At 31.0% G+C, this 21,120-nt stretch overlaps 1 protein-coding gene across 3 annotated transcripts in view; it reads right to left on the reverse strand.

Moving 5' to 3' along the window:
- LOC106461500 (protein disulfide-isomerase A3-like) overlaps positions 1-20,791 on the reverse strand; it is a 22,882-nt gene extending 2,091 nt beyond the window's left edge. The window contains exons 1-12 of one of the 3 annotated variants that reach the window (XM_022388477.1): positions 20,511-20,791; positions 14,051-14,138; positions 12,265-12,388; positions 11,537-11,644; positions 10,798-10,921; positions 9,159-9,272; positions 6,727-6,827; positions 5,978-6,050; positions 5,858-5,932; positions 3,095-3,326; positions 1,853-1,932; positions 379-436 (exon numbers count right to left, since the gene is read on the reverse strand). In XM_022388477.1, coding sequence (XP_022244185.1) covers positions 379-436; positions 1,853-1,932; positions 3,095-3,326; positions 5,858-5,932; positions 5,978-6,050; positions 6,727-6,827; positions 9,159-9,272; positions 10,798-10,921; positions 11,537-11,644; positions 12,265-12,388; positions 14,051-14,138; positions 20,511-20,644 — 1,311 coding nt within the window. In that variant the 5' untranslated portion in view covers positions 20,645-20,791. Of the gene's footprint in view, positions 1-378; positions 437-1,852; positions 1,933-3,094; positions 3,327-5,857; positions 6,051-6,726; positions 6,828-9,158; positions 9,273-10,797; positions 10,922-11,536; positions 11,645-12,264; positions 12,389-14,050; positions 14,139-20,510 lie in introns of all 3 variants that reach the window. The other 2 variants (XM_022388476.1, XM_013921322.2) reach the window with 2 other exon arrangements.
- Between the last annotated feature and the right edge of the window lie 329 nt (positions 20,792-21,120).

The raw sequence follows: 21,120 nt of genomic DNA on the forward strand, positions 1-21,120 counted from the left end.
CGGGGCAGATTGTTACACTTTACTTTACTTCAAAACATTTACAAAATCTTATGTAACCAATTTTGTTCAATATAGAATACATAATTTTAATAAAGTACATATTTATCTTTCACTTTTATTCAGTTTCAATGTATGATTTGGGTTATTTCGCTAGATACTGGACTTTTTCTAAAAATCATAACAACTAGCCCAGTCTCCCCTACAGCTTTTTGGAAATAAAATCTGGAACACACTGAAACACAGATATCAGCATCAGGGACAAGCCATTCATCACTAAAACAGTGAGCAACCAACATCAGGGATAAGCCATTCATCATCATAATGAAAGCATCCATTAAAACACTAAATATTCACTCATTAGTAGCAATGAATAGTTACCTCATATTTTATGGGCTTGTCTTTTTTACCTTTTGGGACCCAGTACAATGTTGGGAACCTGTAGAGAACAAAATGTTTCAAATAAGTCTCTTAAAAACAAAACTGATACACCTAAGTAAACGTGAGAAGACATTCTTTAAAAATAATTAACATCCGGTTTGTAATGTATAGAAAATCACTAGACAATCTTCTGAATATTAACATTTTATCTATCTCCATGCACAGACTATATAATTGTTTAACATGATTTATCATGCAGTTGGTGTTAATATTTAGTGACTTATTTACACACCAGATGAGTGTTCATACATAGTTTCATAACAGATTTAAATGCTGAAACTAATGACTTTCTTGTACTTCCACAAGAAGAGTGGCATTTCAAAAATAGTTAAAACTAGTTGTTCTGAGGCTAGCAGGAACAAATTTAAGCATGTTGTTATACTAGAACTTTCACTACAGCTCTGTTAAAATTACTTTAAATCTAAACCTTTATTCTATTCCAAAAGAATGGAGTTATTTCAAAAATTATTTTTGTCCAAGTCTATGGAACAAGCAGTATTACAGCTGATAAATACTAAGCATAATGGCATTCTTCAAAGCCTAAATAAAGATATAGGGTTCACTTCTGCAATGAAATTTCTCACCTCTGTTAAAGTTTAGAGAAACAGCATTATTAACCAAATATGCATGGGGTCAGTAATAACTAAACCCTATACTGAAAAAAGTTTGATTATAATTCCAAATCTACTAGGTGTATCTATTAGAGATGAGGAAAGATTGTCAAATATACACATCTTTTGTACACAATCAAGTGTTACAAGAGCAGCTATACTATATCTGGAAATTGATGTTAGTGACTTAGAACCTGACAAATTGGAATGCAAGATAATGTTCATGTGAAGAATAAACAAAAAACACTTTCGCAAATTATATAGTTCGCATATTGTACCTGTATTCCCTCTAGGACCTGTGAAATGCATATTTAATTTACTCAGTTGAATGGTACTCTTAACAGGTCATTTCATGTACACGTTGGCCCTCACCCGTGCCCACAGGTTTAAGTCTGGTGGATGTTAAGCATAATGATGTTTTTCAAAGGCCAAGGGTTAATTCCTACAGTTAACTCTTGTTTACAAAGTTGAGAAAAAAGCACCAAGACTAATGATTGTTACAAAGAAATGGTTTTTAGGATCATGCTACGAGTTGTTCGGTGAAAGATCATTGATGAAGCCACAGAATCAGACTTGTAGCTTTAACTTAAGTTTTCAGAAATTAACTTCTGTGAAGCAGAGAAAATGTGTTGCTGGAACTACTTCATTGACATGAATCATTCATTTTGATTAAGTAGTTGGGGTTGGATTCAAGATTCATTTTATTCTTCAATGTTCTAACGTACAATTTCTGAATCTACTTTCAACACATCAATTAAGGACTAAGTTACAGAAAGATAAAAAGGACTCTGGAATTAACTTACCCATGCACTTCAAAGTTTGGGGGAACATCATTAGCTGTAGCATCCATTTTTACAATTTCAACTTCATCTTCATTTTCCATCTGTAAATATAGGGAACTGTTAATTTAGTTATAATCTACATGAAGGATTTCTACTTTGAGAAAAGAAATTTAACAACTTATGTCAAGATTTGTAGATGTAACTTACAACTGAAAAGAGTTAGAAATATGCAATTTTACTGATGTGTACCTTTATTCATTGATCAATACACTAGAAGTTACTATTAAACTATACCCAACATATTAGTGGTGACAAACATTTTCACTAATATTGAGGTTATATTTGTACCAAAGTAAAAACTGAAAAAAGTAAAAGCAGTTAGGTACATTTAGGAGCATACTTCATTGATTGGTTATAAAGTTCAACAGGTATAGGTGACTAAGTGGAAGGAATAGAGAGTTCTATTTTACAGCCAAAAGGATCTCATAACATTATTTTTAACTTTTAGATATTAAAAAGTGTTTTAGATGTACTATTTTTAGTATTGTATAACTTACTGACAAAAACAAGAGGTCGAGAGAATTTCCTTTAAAGTTATGCAAACCTAAGTTTTAAGAGGCATAAATATTAAAAAGTTTGAGATAGGGGAGGGTACGAAAATCTGTGGAAAAACTGCAGTCTCAACACAACTCTGGATTTTTTTTTTTTTTTCTACGAGTGTCAACCTTTTGGGGCTATTAGTTTCTGAATTAAGAGTTGTAATGTCCTACTCTGTATTTGTAAAATAACAGAACATTTTGTCCACAACAGTCAATGTTGCAGTGTTGGAATAAGTTTTGTTTTTAGTTGTTAACCTGTTATATGTAGAAAGTCTATCATCAATAGACAAGCAATATTGTGTAGAGAAACGAACACTGATGGTACTAAATAGCATATGACATGGATGTTTCATTCCTCTAGATGATACACTTGTTCTGTACATGGGAAAGTTCAAGATGGCCTACAAATGTTAAGTACGTTAGGCAATTTATGCACTAGTACGTTACAATTAAAATACTGTTCTAAACCAACAGGCCTAGTTAAAGAAGCTGTAATTTACTGTAACAAGCTTGATGAATAAAATTATACATCTAGGTAAGGCTTAACAAGAGCTTATAGCATCAAGTGTTTATTTGGACTATTAAAATTTGCTGAATGCAAAATGTTTTCCCTATTTCAATATACCTCAGATATGATAGATACCATAATACAAGAGAATCTTACCTTTTTTCCTAGGTCATCATATATAGGAGCCAGATTCTTACAGTGGCCACACCATGGTGCATAGAACTCAACCAGAACATCTTTGTCATTATTCATTACTATTTCATTGAAGCTTTGTCCAACAGCAACTTTTACAGGTGCATCATTTGATTCTGGAATTGGCTCCGACTTAATGTGAGGCTTAAGTTTTCCATCAACCAAGTCTTGTAAAAACTTTTCCAAGTTTTCTGGACTGAAAAAATAAGAATATATAACATTTATGAACATTGTTATAATGATGTTTGTTTTCAAGGTGATGACAAAATAAACTTAACTATTTTAAAGCTTTAATAAACAAGTGTGCAAGTAGACATAATGACTGTTTCAAATAGATAAGGAAGTTTTCTTTAACCAAATAGTGCTGCATGATCTTGACTGAATCAAAGCCATTCGAAGTCCAAAAAGGCCAATTTTTTTTTTTTTTAAAGATGTTAGAACTGCTGATAATATTGTAGAAAGGAATATTTGGACAGTTGTTAGAATATCACACTCAAGTAATAAAAGTGACAGAACACGCCTTAAAACTTACACTAACACGCATTATACTAAAAATTAGTCCAAAGTATCAAGTACGTACTTTCTTACACTGGTACCACAAACTTTCAATTGGATTATCACTAGGAGTTTGGGTTAGCCAGTTCTTGTTTTTTTAATTTTATATAAATATTTTCCTTTATCTGAATGTCATATTCAGCATGAAAGTATGTTCTGTATCATTATCTTTCCAAAATTAACAGTCATGTTTGTGTTAGGAATAAAAATGAATTGGAGTCAAACCAGGAAGTTTACACTTTCAATTTTGACAGTATTACCCACTGCTGAAGCAGAAAATACTGCTACACTGTTAAACTTTGCTATGTTTTATTAATTTGGTTACACTTTAACTTCCTTCGGGTCACATCTTCACACAAACCTTTAGTTCTCAAAGAGTTCAACCTTTGGCTCATTTATTCCTCCAATTTTTGTGATCTTTTGAAAAGTTGGAATATTGACCATGTTCGTACCTGAAATTAGGAATTTTGGCTGCAACTTTATGTAGACAATTCTTTTAACCATCTTTGAACAGTTACAACTCATTATACATTGTATTTCTGTGATGGTTTGAATCAAATTAATGTTGAAATTTTTCAAATGTGCCATTCTTCTGTCCACATGTTCTGGAAAGCCCCCCTTCTCTTATCAGACTAAACTTGTAGCAGTAGGAAAGCAGTGTTTTTTTGAACTGCATCCTTTTCAGAAAAATTGAGCATTATTCCAAGACTGTTATATAAAGTAAAATAATCTGTGCTCATTTTTCACTTTTTGAATCTGAAATTGTTATTTTTCAGTCTTAGCTACATTAAAATTTGAAGTATTTGGATGATACTGCGAGTTTAATGATCTTTCACTGCTATTAGTTCAACTGAAATAAGTGTTAAGAATTTAAGACTGCTTTGAACAATAAGTGTATCATTATGAAAATATATCACTGAATGAGGCCCACATACTCCACATTTAAGTTTGCCGAGGCATTTGTGTAGCTATGACAATATTTATAGAATAGTTTTACAACAAATGAATATCAGAAACAAGAATGACACATTTACTTCTCATAATATTAATGTTACATTTTTCAGGGAAAATAATTTTATTTAGTCTAATAATTTGAGGTTTTTAATAAATATGCACATAAAGTCTTGTAAAATTTATATACAAAAGTTGTAGCTAAAATAGTTATTCTAAAGCATGGTAAAGACCAAATTACAAAATTAATATACCAGTCAAGATAGCTTGTATTTTCAAGTAGCATAAAGACTTTACGATACAAGTGCTTGACTGGTAGACAAAATTAAGTGCAAGTATTGAGAACAAACAAGAAATTTTAGTCAAGTGATGCAGTGCCACAGAAGTACACATTTTCCCATTTGCAATACTTTAAATAACAGTTTATTTTGAAGTGGAGAAATGTTGCAAAACAAATACAAAGAAACAAAACAAACATTAACATTCTAGCTTGTGCAATAAAAAATCAAATAAGTATATCCAACAACACTAAAGTAGATGAAAATTATGATCTCAAAATGAACTGTTTGTGTAACCAATTCTTCTGCCTTTGTGATCTTGCATACCCCAAGAATTAAGAAGGTAACGAAGTTGATAACTACTCAATGTAAACCTAAGATCAATTATTAAAACTGTACTTATGGTACTGTTGTGGCAACCACAGATGTGATTAATAACCCAAGTATAGTTGTTATTTTTTTTATTGCAAGATACTAATTAGTTTCATCTTACATTTTAGCTGCTAACCTGCTACAGTATTCAGGGAGATGCTACGTGTTGGTGGCCAGGATTTAATCCCGGATCTTTTTGTTAGAAAGGCTGGTGTACTATCCACTTCTCTGGGTTTTCTATGGTGTTATCTGTATCCTCTCAAAACCATTTAATTAGTTGATTTAAGTCTTAATAGGAGAGATTCCAATTAAATATATAACAGACTAGTCTTTCTAATATGGAGACCAAGAATTGAATCCCAGTCCCTGCCACCTCAGTTCTTTTAAGGACTTCCTTGAAGAACTGAAACTGATAATTATACTTGCATGATTGTAAAGGCTACTAACAAAGACAATAGAAAAAAGAAATGTTTGTGATAAATAAGAGCTCTTTACTGGCCTCAGTTTATCTTTACTATCAAGAAACCATTGAATACCCTAATCAATTAATGAAATCTGTTGTAAACCATACCTATATTCATCTTCCATTCGAAACTTTTGGCCCTGCTCATTTTTCGCTCCAAATGCTGGCTTATCATCCTTGGCAGTAAGACCAAACTCATCCATCTCACTGCCAAATTCATCCTTGTCACTCACAGCAAAGTTCAACTTGTCCTTAAACTTCTCAGCCACCTTCATGATTCGGTTACGCCAATAATTTGTTCCTTTTACAAATAAAATGAAATCACAATTATATGCATATCTTACAATAAGCAACACTAAATTTTTCATATTTGTACATGCTCTCTCTGACACACACACACACACACACAATCTTAAAGTTATTTACCTCTTATGTACTATAGCACAACACTAACTAACAAATTTTTTTAATTGTTAAAATGTATTAGATCATTTTACAGTGTTTTGTTCAAACTACAACTTAATACTATTAAAATACTCAAAAGTGGCAAATATCTTTGCAACATGATTCACAACCTAGGATCAACTTTCTGGTCAGCTAACTTACACCTCCTATACATAGTTTCAATACTATCAAGAAGATTATGTAATACTATGTAGATCTACAAGAGGATTAAGTAAGCACAAACACAAATATCTTAGTGACTGAACTGAACATACCTATCATTTTCTTCAAAACTGTTTTTAAAACCTAGAAACAAGTTGTTCAATACAAAGAACTGCTTAAAACAAACATGAAACCAACTTGTTATTGTACTCATTGTGGCACTTCACTTTGATATTTTCTACTGGTACAACAAGTTTTATTTTACATATTAAGTAACTTTTTTATTATAATGTAGAGATGATTAATGTGATCACATACACAAATATATTAAATTACGTTACAGAGTCAAACTTCTAGCAAGTTAAACTAACCTTTAATGTTCTTTACGTAATCAACTTTAAAGTAAGCAACAACTAGTGGAGATTTGAATTGCTGCATATTGCCTTGTGTTCTATGGCCAGCAAGTCCATGGCTACAGGTCAAAGAAAACAGATTTGGTTACCTGCACAGTTTCAACAAATATACAAGTATATACAAGCTCATAGTTCACAAGTAGAAGAGAAATATTTCCTGTAATTCTTTATGTACTGTTTTATGTTTTAAGAAAAATAACTGAAATTTAAGAACTTACTTTATACAGTAATGGTGTATCAGAACCAAAATGTGACTGTACTTGGGTCTAAAAAATATAAAATTGAGCTGACTAAAGGGTTACTTTACCAGCTTGAACTCTTGAGATTGACAGCTTAATACTCCAAAATGGCTGAGAAAGCCACTAGGAGAACATTCCGAGCTTTAAATTGGTTATTCACATGTCAGACACGGAAGTTTTCAAAAATGGAAAGAGATGGGCAGGTCACTGTGTTTGTTTCATTAAATGTAGTGAAATCTCAGCAAATAGGAAAACCAGGAGGTTCTTATTTTAGATTGTAGCTTATCACCATCAGTAATTTGAGATCCTAATTCATAAAGAAACTATAGACTTTGTATTTGGATATCAAACATGTAATTTAAACTAATGCTGCATTCAACATACCATGTAACACACAAAAATAGATATTTAGTTTTTTTTTTTAATATTTACTCTTAAATTAAGAAATTAACTAATGGATCATACTAAAATTTGAATTATAATCTACAATTTGATACCAAACTTAATATCCACCACTATCCCAAGATCCTTTTCTTTTCTCACACTAATGTTGAATTTGATTCCCTGTGGTGGACATGGCAGATAGCCAAATGTGGCTTTGCACTAAAACAAACTCCAGTTTTTTTGCATTACAAGTCCATAAAGTTACCACTAATCCATACGAAGTACAGTCAAAAATACCAAAGGCTTTGTTATCTTCAAACTTTTATAATTATGCCACTATCAATATTATTAATTTAAATAAGAAAAAGGAAAGGCCCAAGTACTGACCCAAGACACTCCACTCCAGTAACAAAGGGTCCTGTTTGACTGGACACCATTAATCATATCAGAACAAAGTTGACTTAACCCACATGAAACTAACACTATACATACAATAACTAAGTTTACTACATGCATTTTTGAAAAATTTGGCAAGTCTGTTGCACATAAAAAGTTTCTAGTAAAGTATTTGTACTAAAGATTTGCCAAGTTTCCAAAGTCTTTACTGAATCACTAAGTAAAAGATGATTTTCAAGTTAAGAATAGAAAATACCTCTATCTTACAGTTTTGCATTTAATTTGCACTCTGAAACCTCCTAACTGAATATCAGTCTTGTTTTAGTAAAACTTTATATTCTACCATTTCCTCTGCACTAACTGTAGAAAGATTAATGTACGGTAAAAAGTTTAAATATATAAAATTAATAGAATTTCTTCCTCCATACTGACTGTAGTATTGATCAGAAAGTTTCATATTGCTTTTCTTTAACAGTTTAAACTATTAACCTTTTCACATCTGTTCTTTTAATTTTATGGAATTATAACTAACTTGTACCCTCTGGATCAGTAACCCTTGTATCAAAAGGAACAATTCAGAGGGAGCCCATTGGCTGTTTACATTGGAGCTAATATAAACAGCACACAATCTGAGTGTTATGTTTCACACTGCACTTGCAAAACTTTGCAAGATATTTCACTGAAGTTGTTAGGTTAAGCTGAAAAACTTATTTTAGTTACTTCCATTTAAAAATACACCAATAAATTAAAAATATATTTAAGCCATTTATAGTAGAGTAAAAACATTATTAAAAACTTGAGTGAAGGTGAATTATCAGTAGGAGTAAAATTAAGTATTTATTATTATTATTTATATATATATATATTTGTTTTTATAAGATGTGTTTTGTACAAAGAAGTAGTTTAGGTTTGTGAGAATTTCCATATCACAACTATGAGTTTTTTTTACAACAAAAGTGAACAAATTGAGGTCACTATACATGTATCTACAGAAATTTTAGTTGTACCCATAAAGAATGCATAAAGCTTCAGAACGATGTAAAATGCATAAGGTGAGAAAAGTTGGTTCCTAAAATAAATCTAAGTGTTATATGAAACGTTCATTTAACATCCTTTAACAGTAGTTGAATATTTCAATTAAATAAGTTATGATGCTACTACATAAAACCTTAGACTGCTAGAAGTTTATAATTAAGATATTAACAGAAATAGGTAGATCTCATATGTTAATGTCAAATTACAATTTATTCGGTTAGCTAATGCTTAAAATTGAGTACTTTAAATGCGTTTACAAAAAAAAGCATTAAATTAAAAAAAAACTGTTTAGTATAGTACCATATTTCTTCAAAGACACAAATGAGCTATACTTACTAGTTATCTCTGATGAACTTTTCTAGTTTATAGCTTTCTGAAGGGCCATCATATTTCAAGGCTTTTTCTTCAAACTTGCTTTGGAACTTCTTTGGTCGAAATAGAACTATTTGACTTTACAGAAAGAAAGAAAACCTTAATTTAAATCTATCTTATCACCAAGCCAGTTTTAATATATTTGTATACATTAATAATAGCATATATTAATATTACACAAATAGAAGGAAAAAATTATATTCATATATTCAAGTTTTTTACTGCACGTTTCAAAGCTGTAAATACACTATTTTAATCCTGATATTTCATTTCATTTTGAAATTCTTATAAAAAAATTATTACTATCTGTATTATCAAGACATTTCACTTCATGCAACAGCAATTCCATACATATATATTCTATTTGCTGTAAAAATCAACTGGGAGATAAGCCTCATAGTTTAATATACATTAGTGACAGCTCCTGTAAGAAATAAACTAAACGACTAAAAAATGGTCAAAACCTTGATGCAAGATGTATTTATTTTATCATCTATTTTAATGTCAGCTATTGTGAGCAAACAGTCTACATTGAGATTATCTTCCCATCAAAAGCTCTGCAATTCAACCAGAAAGTTCTATCTTAGTACCTCATCATTTGTGACCATAGATCCACTTTTTTAGAAAAGCTAAAGAGAATACATCATAAGTGAGGATAGCATAAATCTTATGCAGCATATCCAAACCTTAAATACAATTAAATGTAAATTCACGAGAAAAAACAGCCACAATACAAATATCCAACATCGGGGCACAACTCATAAGATGGGTCACCATGTAATGTGCCCTGGTTTTTAGAGGTACTGGTGGAAGTAAGACCCAAGTTGCATTGGGGGTACATTGTCTATCCAGTTTGACCTCAACTTCACCAGCCTTATATAATTACGAGAATTTTTTTTTTAATTGAGCAGATGTGGATGTTCTAACCCACAACATCCCACACTTTTACCATCTTCTGCTGTCTACAGCCAGATGTCACACTACATGATGACTGACCTTATGAATTGTGCCCTGGTGTTGGATATTTGTATTATGGCTGTAATTTGCTCTCCCTCTTCTCTCAAGAACTTACATTTAATTATTTAGAAGTTTGTAAACAAGAGTTGGTACCAGAAACCAAATTCACTGTTAGGGGTGCTTTTCCTTCTAAGCACAAGGTACTAAATACATCAATTTTCTACAAAACTCAAGAAACCAAATTCACTGTTAGGGGTGCTTTTCCTTCTAAGCACAAGGTACTAAATACATCAATTTTCTACAAAACTCAAGTAATTATATGGAAAAAACTTATTCTTGTATAATAACTAAATATTTCAACAGTCTTATAACTTAAGATTGAAATTCTCTAGTTACTAAATTCTACCTCAGCCAGAAACTGCATTATCTTATATTCTGCTATACTATTAAAATCTGGTAAGCACCTATGATTGTTTTATTACTGTGTACAACAGATAATATATGATGAAAATGACCAATAATCGTTGAAACCATTTTATGTCATTTTAAAACCTAAATAACATCCACCTTTTTGCAAGAGCCATGACTCGTATCATTGGAATGAAGCACCTACATTCAAACATCCATATTACATAAAATTACATACTCTTTATATCCATATTTATTGAGAACTTCCTCAGTTGAACTGTGACCAAAAGTATAATCTTCTCTTTGCTTGTCTGCCACTTTCTGGAATGTCTGTTTCAATTTGTCATCATCTTTGAAAAACCCTGCAAATTACAGGAAATTAAGGCATTAGTATAAACCAAGATACTCAAGTGCTTAGTTTTGTTCCTCATTGAAATACAGTGTATTGAATCATGAGCAAAAACTGCATGTTTAACAGAATTTATTTGGTTTAATACCGTACATTTTAAATGTGTAGTAGATAGTTCCATGTATACAGGGGCACCGATACTTGTAGGTGTCAACTGAATGATCAATTACTGCAATATTATCTAGAAATGAGAGTAATACAGAATCTTTACATATGTATACTACAAATATCACCTGCGTACATACTGCTGTATGGGTCTACCACTATGAATGTATCAAGGGCAATTCTAGCCATGCATTAACAATGTTATCAAGTAGTGACTTCACAACAATGTTCTATTATTTGAATGACAAATTACAAACACCATCTCTTGATTTGAAAAAAGCTGTAACACCCAGAAAGATGAATTCTCAACAACAACAAAAATAAAAACTAAATGGTTAATTTAGCAAAGCAGCATTTTCTTTAACTACAAAAAAACAAAAAGAACATTTAGCTATTTTTTTCTGATAATTTTTGGTTTCTGATTTTATCACCTTAATCAATAAAAGTCCCAAAAAAGAATTACCAAAAATAACTACTTCATCTTTTGTTAAGAGTTTTTCAGCTTCAGCTACTGTGCTTACTTCTTTGGAACTTGGACCAACTTGGGTTTTCATGTATTTTATTATGCCATCTGGAAAAATAGAAATTCTGTTTTGACTAATAAAAAAAATAAAAAATATTTTCAGGATTTAATAATTAAACAGATGTTTAACTGTATTATCTTTAAAAAAAAAATCACAATATGCAAGTTAAAAATTAACACAAGTATTATAGAAATTCCAATAAAATAATTTCTTTACTTTACAAATTAACATTTAAGGCTTATTTCTTCCTGTGATGTGTTTGAAATTCTAAAGTCACTAGACACCTAATAAATCTAATGTAACTTAGTACATTATTTCTTGATAAGAAGGTAATTACAAGAGGATTAACAGGTAGATCATGGAACATGTTGCACATTTTAACTAAGTATGATCAGTATTAGCCTAAACATTTCCAGATTTTTCTTATGTTCAAAATTATGTATTTTGACAATTACAATATTAATTATTCTGAAACATTTGTTACTTGAAGTAAATTATTTTTTTCAAAATTAAACAGTATATAAAATACACGATAGTTTACAATAAACATATATACTCATCTTTTTTTCTTTATTAATATAGAAAATTAAATATATTTTCATATCATTAGAAAATTCCTCTCCCAAACTAATTCAGTTTTAAAATAAAATTATGATGTACACAAAACCTGCTTGTCGAGGTCCAGAATATTCTGCCGAAAATTCTCCTTGTCTGAATATTTTCAGAGTAGGATACCCACTGACTCCATATTTACTGCACGTTTCCTTCCCATTGTCCGAAGTACAATCAACCTATAAAAAAGGGTTCAATATAACATGAAAACAAAGTACGAGAGGAAATACTAGCATGGAAGTTCCAAAGTTCTAAATGACATTTATAAATAGAGAGAGAGGAGACTAAACACTTAAAAAGTGAATGATAGGGGGGGGGGGTACAATTCATACCATGGATCATGTTGCCCATTTTAACGAAGTATGATCAGCATTAGCCTAAACATTACCCAATTTTTCTTGTTTGAAATTATGTATTTTTGACTATTACAATATTAATTAGTTAAAAACACTTGTTAGTTGAAGTAAGTTAATTTTTCAAACTAAACAGCATATTTCTGCTTGTGATGTGTTAAGAATTCCAAAGTTACCAGACACCTAATAAAAGCTAATGTTAACTAATTGACAAGCTACCAATTCTAAAAGATTTCCAAGTAGGAGAATTGTTGAAATAGTTTGAATAATTATTTTTACTCTAACTTTGTCTGGAAGAGTGAGTGCCCTTCAAGTATAGCGAACACATGCATGTTAGATTTCAAAATTTAAGGCTTTCCTCAATTACAATGTCACTCACAATTCAATGGTCCCAAATAAACATTTGATGTTATACATGAAACACTCACTCCCTTTCTGCCAGTTTGTTTACTCTGACTTTACTTCCTAATTTCTGCTTCTTATTAAATAAAAACAAGCTTTATTTTAACATCTGTAACATGAATTATATAACACACACACAAACAAGACACTTATAGAGAATTTTGGTTTACTGCACTGTCTTCATGCTGAGGTTTTCTAAACCGAGTACAATGTGTTAAAAATAGATTCCACTAATGAACAGCAACAATATTACAAACAGTATTATAAAGGTGTTGCATTTCACTTTTTTTAATACCGTAATTGAATATAAAGTAAATTCACACCTGGCTTTTAGAAAGAAAAAAAAGGGGGAACAGACATAAGAAGCTTAAGATATATTCCTTTGACCTAGGAGCAATAGAGCATTAACCCGTTGACTGCAGCTGATCTAAACACGTTTTTTGTAAGCTGTACACTGTATATGGCACATTTGCATTCAACTGCTGGAAGCAGACCATACCCTATACAGTGAATCAGCAGTCAATGATTTAACAATTGCAACATTTTGTGTGAAATTGGAGATAATCATCTTCCTTTCTATTAGGTAACACTATTTTACAAGGACTGCCATTTATTTAAAAGAAACAAAAACACTCTCTCAGTTAAGTATTTTGGTACATGCATGTTAAACTTTCCTGAAGCCCTGCAAGTAGCTCCCTCTTTCACAATGTTTTATAATTAGAAAAACGAGCAGTGAAACATGGACAGATGCAGTAAAAGCAATCAAAAATAGGCTATCAGACATAGTAAAATAGCAGCCCAAGATAAAGTAGGATTTCTGGCCAATAGTAAGTGTGCATACGGACATATGAAAAATAGAGTAGGCATCTCAGAGCTACTCATACACTGATGATGCTTGTGCCAGAACAAGAGAAAACTAAAATAACTGTTGTAAAGACAAAGTAGCAAGGTTTTGGAATATTACCATACATTTCCATTTCTTTACCAAGATCTGACCATCTATGTTTGTTTAGAACAACTTATTTCAAGGACAACATTTAAAAATGAAGTTACTAGTAAATTGTAAGAGTTTGTATATTATCTTACTTTAGCAAGTGACACTGGAGGATCATTGTTTTTCAAAGTTGTTGCTGCACTTTCATACTCTGGAGCAAGTTTCTTACAGTGACCACACCTGGAAAAAAAATAAAAATAAATGAAAAATCTTAAAAAAGCAGCAACTACTTTAAACCTTCGTTCACATTTTTCTATTTATTGCACCTTTAAGACCTTCTCTAAAACGATTATATAATTATATAAGAGGCTGAGTACATTATATCAACCACATAGTTACAGTATGACACCATGTCTATCATGTTCAAAGCATACTCCTAACTCCTGCACATTTTCCATAAATCATGTTATCTAGTGTACAAGAACAGTAGTTCATAGTGCACATTTCAACAGTTATCACAGAAATCCATAGGATATGCATCTGGCAATTTGACTGGTATGGTTTCATATGGAATATATATACACACACACACACATTTGTTACTAGATGCCACACTTTGCTTACAATGACTAGGGTATGACTTGTTCCAAGTCTTTCTTGTAGGTTGTTCTAGTTGGCCAAGTTCATCCATATTCCTTTGCTATCTAATTCCATTAAGTACAAAGGATATCCCAGTCATAGAAATTCTAAATCTCCAATTTGAACACATCTTCATGATCTCAGAGCTGTTATGTAATTTCCAAAGTAAGATTTTAGGGTATCCCTCTAACTGTCAAATATCAAACTATGTCAAAATCTAGCTCTGATGTACACCATTCCACTGACCTTATATTGGCTGTATTTGTTACACAACTTACTGGTTTGTATATTCAAAATTGTTGTAATATAATGTACTCAACCATGCATGCATGTAAAAAAAAAAAAGTCCAAGAGGTTTGTATGCTTCCTTGCAATGGTTCTGTTCATTAACTTACCTTTATTAAATGGAACATAAATATAGGTGTCCAAGTATGATGAACAGTGTAGTCTAGCTATTATTATGTCATCACTTTAAGCCGAAAACAACCACTAATGAATGCAAGGATAAGGTTTATCTTACAATTCCATTTAGTCACAGTAGTACAGAAATTAGACTATACAGTCAGAGACTTTTATTCAGAGAATTACTTATTACTTACAAAATTAAATACCCAATTATTAGCTATTTTATTATAACAAAGTGTTAGATAACAACCAATAAAGATTTATACAAATTTTATCCTGTCAATGCAAATGTAGTTCATCCTTTTTACATTCATTCTCTCAATCATCTGCTCACAGGTAACCCCGATATTGTGATTAATGAAGATTCATGACTGCTAATGAATAAAGGTCCAAAATTTCAGGAAACTCGCAAAAAATTGATTATCACATCACTCAGTACAGTTTTACATAAATTGTGTAAAGTTAAAACATAATAAACAACATGCTTAAAAAATTCATTACTGACAATGAACATGCCACGAGTGAATAAGAACTTACCAATTAATTACATTACATATTAGATGAGTCATCACTTCCATAGATAAATCAGCTAACAACTTTGTTTCCATTTGTAAAAAGGTTTATACTATACCTATGTAATGAACTAAGGTTTTATTTGAATACATTAAAGCCTTCATGTAACAGTTTATAAACATGTTAAAACTGATATAGAAAGTATTTTAACATATTTCAGTTTTATCAGACTTTAGTACACATTTCAGGCAAGTTATACAAATTACATAAAACACCATATAAATACAGGTTTAATACCAGCTTAAAATGCTACAACTAAAGAATTGTTAATTGTGATAGGCAAGTCTGAAATTCATTTAAGAGATACTGCAATGTTATCAAAGACAGAATGGGTATTAATTGGTGCATAATTATCAATAATTTCATTGAATGTAAAGAAGAAATTAGACTTTGAAGCTATAGCAATAAAAACATTTGATTTCTGTAATCTCTACACTAATTGTCCTTTTGATAAAATTAGTCATTCATCAACTACTTCATGGTCATCTAATAATTCAGGCAAATTACTTCTCTGCATCAGTAAACAGAATAACATTCTATGACAATGTCACTTACAAAAAAAATTACCACTGTTCCACATTAAATAAATTCTTGCAGTCCATTTGTACAATTCGGCCATCATATCTTCAAACAGATACAGACAATTCTAATGGGAAACAAGTTTACCCTCCAAGTTACATATCTGTATTTATTAGAACTAGAATTTTTGTTGATTACAAACCTTACTGGGATACTGTATTAAAGCTACCAGAGCTCTAGAAAAAAAACCCTCTTCCACTACAAAGAAATCAAGATACCTAGATTTAACTATCACCATCAATAATTTAACTTTCCATTTACAAATATTCCTAATAAGTTATGTTAAAATGTTTAATACTCTCAGCCTTTTAAGATACAACAGAATTTGTTCATCATTACAAAATTGTTGATAGAGCTCAAGCTCACTCACTCATATTTTTCATAATCAGTTTCTCAATGCAAAACCTACAAAATTAAATTCTGTGGAAACATTCAACAATATTCTTGTTGAACAAGTGTTGTTTATTGTTTTGTATCTTCTCTAACAAGAGTTACTTTTTGTAGAAGAGCTCATGCATACAATTTAACAGACTAAAACATACGACAATTTTCAGAGCATTAATCATTAGGGATGCTGTACCAGGTTTCTTTGGTAAAGTGCAATGTTAAATAGCAGGTTTCCAAAGAAATGTATATAAAAAAAAAAATTATGGTTCAAGACAGGAACTAACATTTGCAAGTTCCCTAAGCAAGGTATGTTATTTTGTTTCTTTCATAAATATCAAATATAATTACTTTGTTTATTTTAACTTACCATTCATTATTGTACTTCTGTTATATTTAGGATTAACCCAAGTTATTTTAATTTTCCTCCAACTACAAAGCTCACTCTGATTGGAACTTATTATATACATACATATATATTCACACACACAAACACACACGTGCATGCCTGTGTTCTTCATAGACTTGGGAACCCTATTAAAAAATAAAAAATGTCTTAACAGAAATTTTACCTTCTTTTCTAAACCATAAACTTGAGCCTTATCCTCCCATCTTTAGAATACAGTACAATAAAATAAGAGTTCTTTATCCTATTGAGCCTCCAAGTAAGCATGTAAATTAAGTTAAGAAATCTTGCACTGCCTGTAAGATAACCCTTTCATTCCAGAATTATCCTGACAACAATTTTCTGAAACCTTTCCAACAAGTCAAAACTGTATACAGTATTCTTTATTAGGCTTAACTAGCAATTTGTATAGAAATACTTATCTGTTGGCTTGTAATCAATAGGTCTATCAATACACCATAAAATTGTAAGCTTTACTACTAACAACAGAACACTGCTTGTATGGTTTGCGCAGCTTATCCACCATTATATCAAAACTCTCCCCCCCCCCACACTCACACCAATGAGCAGGTTCCTATCTATATTAAATATGTTATCCACCAATGAGCAGGTTCCTATCTATATTAAATATGTTATCCAAATTATGATAACTCAAATGAATTTCCTTCCACTTAATACAATTCTATGAATTGGAGTGAAAGAAAAACAAAACATGCAGTCTGTCAACCATGCTATATCTGCCATATCCAGTGCCAATAAGGCCTTTTACCCAATACCAGGGTTCATCAGGCTAACTGGGATATGACATGGTAATGGTCTAAGCACTATATATATCATCAATTGCATGAACAGTAATTGTTATGGTATGAACTAGTTTAAGTTGGAAATATAATTGTTCTTAATATTTTAGGTAAGTCATTTAAATCTGAATTTATGTTTTTATTGTTTTTCAAAACTTTAATTTGATTATATATGATATATATTATAGATAGAGAAAGTGGTCAACCTTTAGCATGACCTTTATCTGCGACGTACCTTCACCAAAAGCTAATTAACTAGCGAGAAACTTAATTTTTGTACAAAATTTGATCAAAATCAGGTAAAAACAGTTATATGTACTTTCAAAACACATAGGAGTGAAAACAATACCCCTGGCAATAGGATAGGGGTAATCATGTTGGGTTTATTAGTACTCTAGTGTGTGACAACTGCAAATCTAAATCCAATATTCTCAATACCACAAGGATCAGAAGGGCAACTGAAACTTAACTGTTCCTGGGTCCCAGCCAATAAAGACCAAAGATTCAGGAGCTGTCCAAGTCCCCCCAAAAGTCATAAGGGACTAAGCAACTTAGACATGCTACCACAAGACTTCCAAATACGATAAAGCTCAAGATTTTACAACATAGAGAGAAGCTAGATATAGAGATGGAATAACTTCACACTGTTTCAGAAAGTAAAAGTTCTACCAGTGATAATTTACTTTATCTAAAAATAAGCTAGTATTTTATTAAACATAGAAAGAAAATGAGCATTATTCTAAGACTAAATGTTAATAACAAGTTCGTAACATCTCAAAATTTATTTGTATGCTTTTTTCTGTTTCACAAATAGAAATAGTTTAGTTTGAGAAATAGGCTTAAACAGCAGTAATCTAACAATCAGTACAAAAAAGTATCACCTTTAGCAAATGACATCTACCTACCTTGCGGTCTAACCAATCTCTAATGAAGTTCAATTTTAATATCTAAAATGAACTTCAAAGACAAACTTGTCTGAATGTAAAAGACAGGCAAGAGATTTGGAAATGTTTGGTATAATACAATTGTTTCTACAGAAGCAAAAACACTATGTACATCACAGCAGTTTCCATGGGTGTGGAATTTTTGGAAATTAACAAAAAAAAAATCTACCTCATCCTTCTTAAAAATCCACTTGCCTACTCCTTATCCCACAAAACACCCAAAATTGTAGAACTGTTACTTTCTTTTGTATTGTAACAGTGAATGCAATCAATATAATGCTAATTGTAGCTCAATTGGGTTAAGAATGGTATGTACTACATTTTGCATCTAATATCTCTTTTTGTACATAAAGAGCAATGTACTAATATCGCATTGATTTAAATGTTTGTAACTATCTCAATGAAAGTTTGAGAGATGCATATATTTTTGGTTTGGGGGGGAGGGTTATAGAATGCATTTAAGTTTTAGTGTCCACGCTAGTCTTTCACAGTTCAGAATTATTAGGAACTTGAATGGGTCCCTAGAATCAACCTGTAGTGTCTTTTTTACTGTAGCAATAAAATGCTATAAGAAAAAAAATCCTTCCAATGGCCAATATATGATAATAAAACTTTGTTCCTCAGACAGATCTTGTAGCCTCAGTATCATACAATTTTAAAGCCATGCCCCTTAATATAAGCATGTAAAATTAAAGGTACCAACTCTAATATTAGGAGTAACAAGTTTAATTTTTGGATGTTGAAATCCAGCTTTGTTCTTTAGAAACATTTATTTCTCACGTTATAGACTTTTGGAAAATATTGTATGACAATGTAGTAGGTATTGCAATTTGAATTTGTCAAACTTCTGCTCAGTCAGTAATGGATGCAAAGGGTTGCCATTTGTTTGTGATACCTTGGTTGTAACTTGTATAGTGATTGGAGGGGTGAAGTTATGACTGACTGGCTTCTGCCACTTTGCTCATTCTTGCATTCTCTCCCCCCCACATGCAGATGGCACAATGACCTTTACACACCATGTGATACTTTTGGACAAAAATCATTCATTTAGTTATACTCTAGTGAATTACTTGAAATTTATATTTTAAATATTTTGCTTACTCTTAAAAAATGTGTGAACCTCTTACACATATCTATTTTATAATTATATGATAACCCAGTTTATTAGAACTAAAAGTTTAAATGGAATATTGTGAATATACATAATAATTAATTTATATACATACAACTTATAAATAAAGTGTACATAGTTATTTATGATATAATACAATAATTCATAAAAAATTGGTACACATGTACATGTAACCGACATACAGCAATATAGTATTACTATTAGTAATCAGATTTATCATACATTCTCATACACCGAATGATAAGATTGTCCAATGAAGTGCTTGAGAATCTTTACACTCTAGTACTCAATACTACTAGTAACACTAATAGTTAAATAAAAGCACAAGTTCTCAACCTTACTAAAGCTTTAGACGTTAGTATTATTGTTAATTATTAATATTAGATACGCTACGAATGTGATCTGTCATATGTACTACTAACTGCTATTAGTATTATGAAAATGCAAAAAATAGTACTAATAAGGCAGCACTAGCTAATACTAATATCACTACTTAGGTAAAATGTTTTAAATTAAAATTTTTAATAGACACTTCAATTTCAATTCAAATGTCTTTGACGCTTGAATTGTTTAGAAATTACAGTCAAACTTTAAAGATAAAAGTATATTCAACAATGAATCTAATAATAACGTGATTTGATAAATAGCTACATTGTTCATAGAAATACTAGTAGTAACATTATTATTATATTTATGAAGTTATAATTTGGGTAAGCTTAATTAAAATTTGCAATGTTAATTGTCACTCACCATGGTGCAAAAAATTCTACGAGAATTATATCATGTTCTTTTACTAAATCTTCAAAATCTGGACCCGAATAATCTAAGACATCACTAGCTGAAGCAAAAGCTGCTAAACAAACTAACAGCAAAAGTAGTTTCATCGTAAAAATATTATATGGCCTAACGGAATTAACGACAGTGCTGTTGTTTGTCAGTAACCTTACAACCAACTCCGCCACACAAGCACATGCGTCTACCGAAGGTCTAGCCTTTATACTAATGTACTTTCTTCTATCAGCAAACGTGGCTAAACCTCATGGCTCAAATAACTTCCGCTTGCTCTGTGTTGTCGCATGGTGATTGGTTCGTCAGTTTCCGAGTTACAAACCTGACCAACTCCACGAAGAACACGGAGGTGCTTTGAATTTGAATGACACTTTAAAGTTATTATTTTGAATTTTTAACTATCAAAGGTTAGAAGAGATTTATTACAAAATATACTGATGCAATAGAAATTTTCTGTAACCAATCTATATCTAAATATAAAAGACTACAATAATACCATTTTGGGGCAAACACTGAATAACATATTCTTCATATAAAAAAGATACCGTATTTTTCGGTGTATAAGACGCAC

The sequence above is a fragment of the Limulus polyphemus genome, unplaced genomic scaffold (assembly GCF_000517525.1).
Source record: "Limulus polyphemus unplaced genomic scaffold, Limulus_polyphemus-2.1.2 Scaffold973, whole genome shotgun sequence".
NCBI lineage: Eukaryota > Metazoa > Arthropoda > Merostomata > Xiphosura > Limulidae > Limulus > Limulus polyphemus.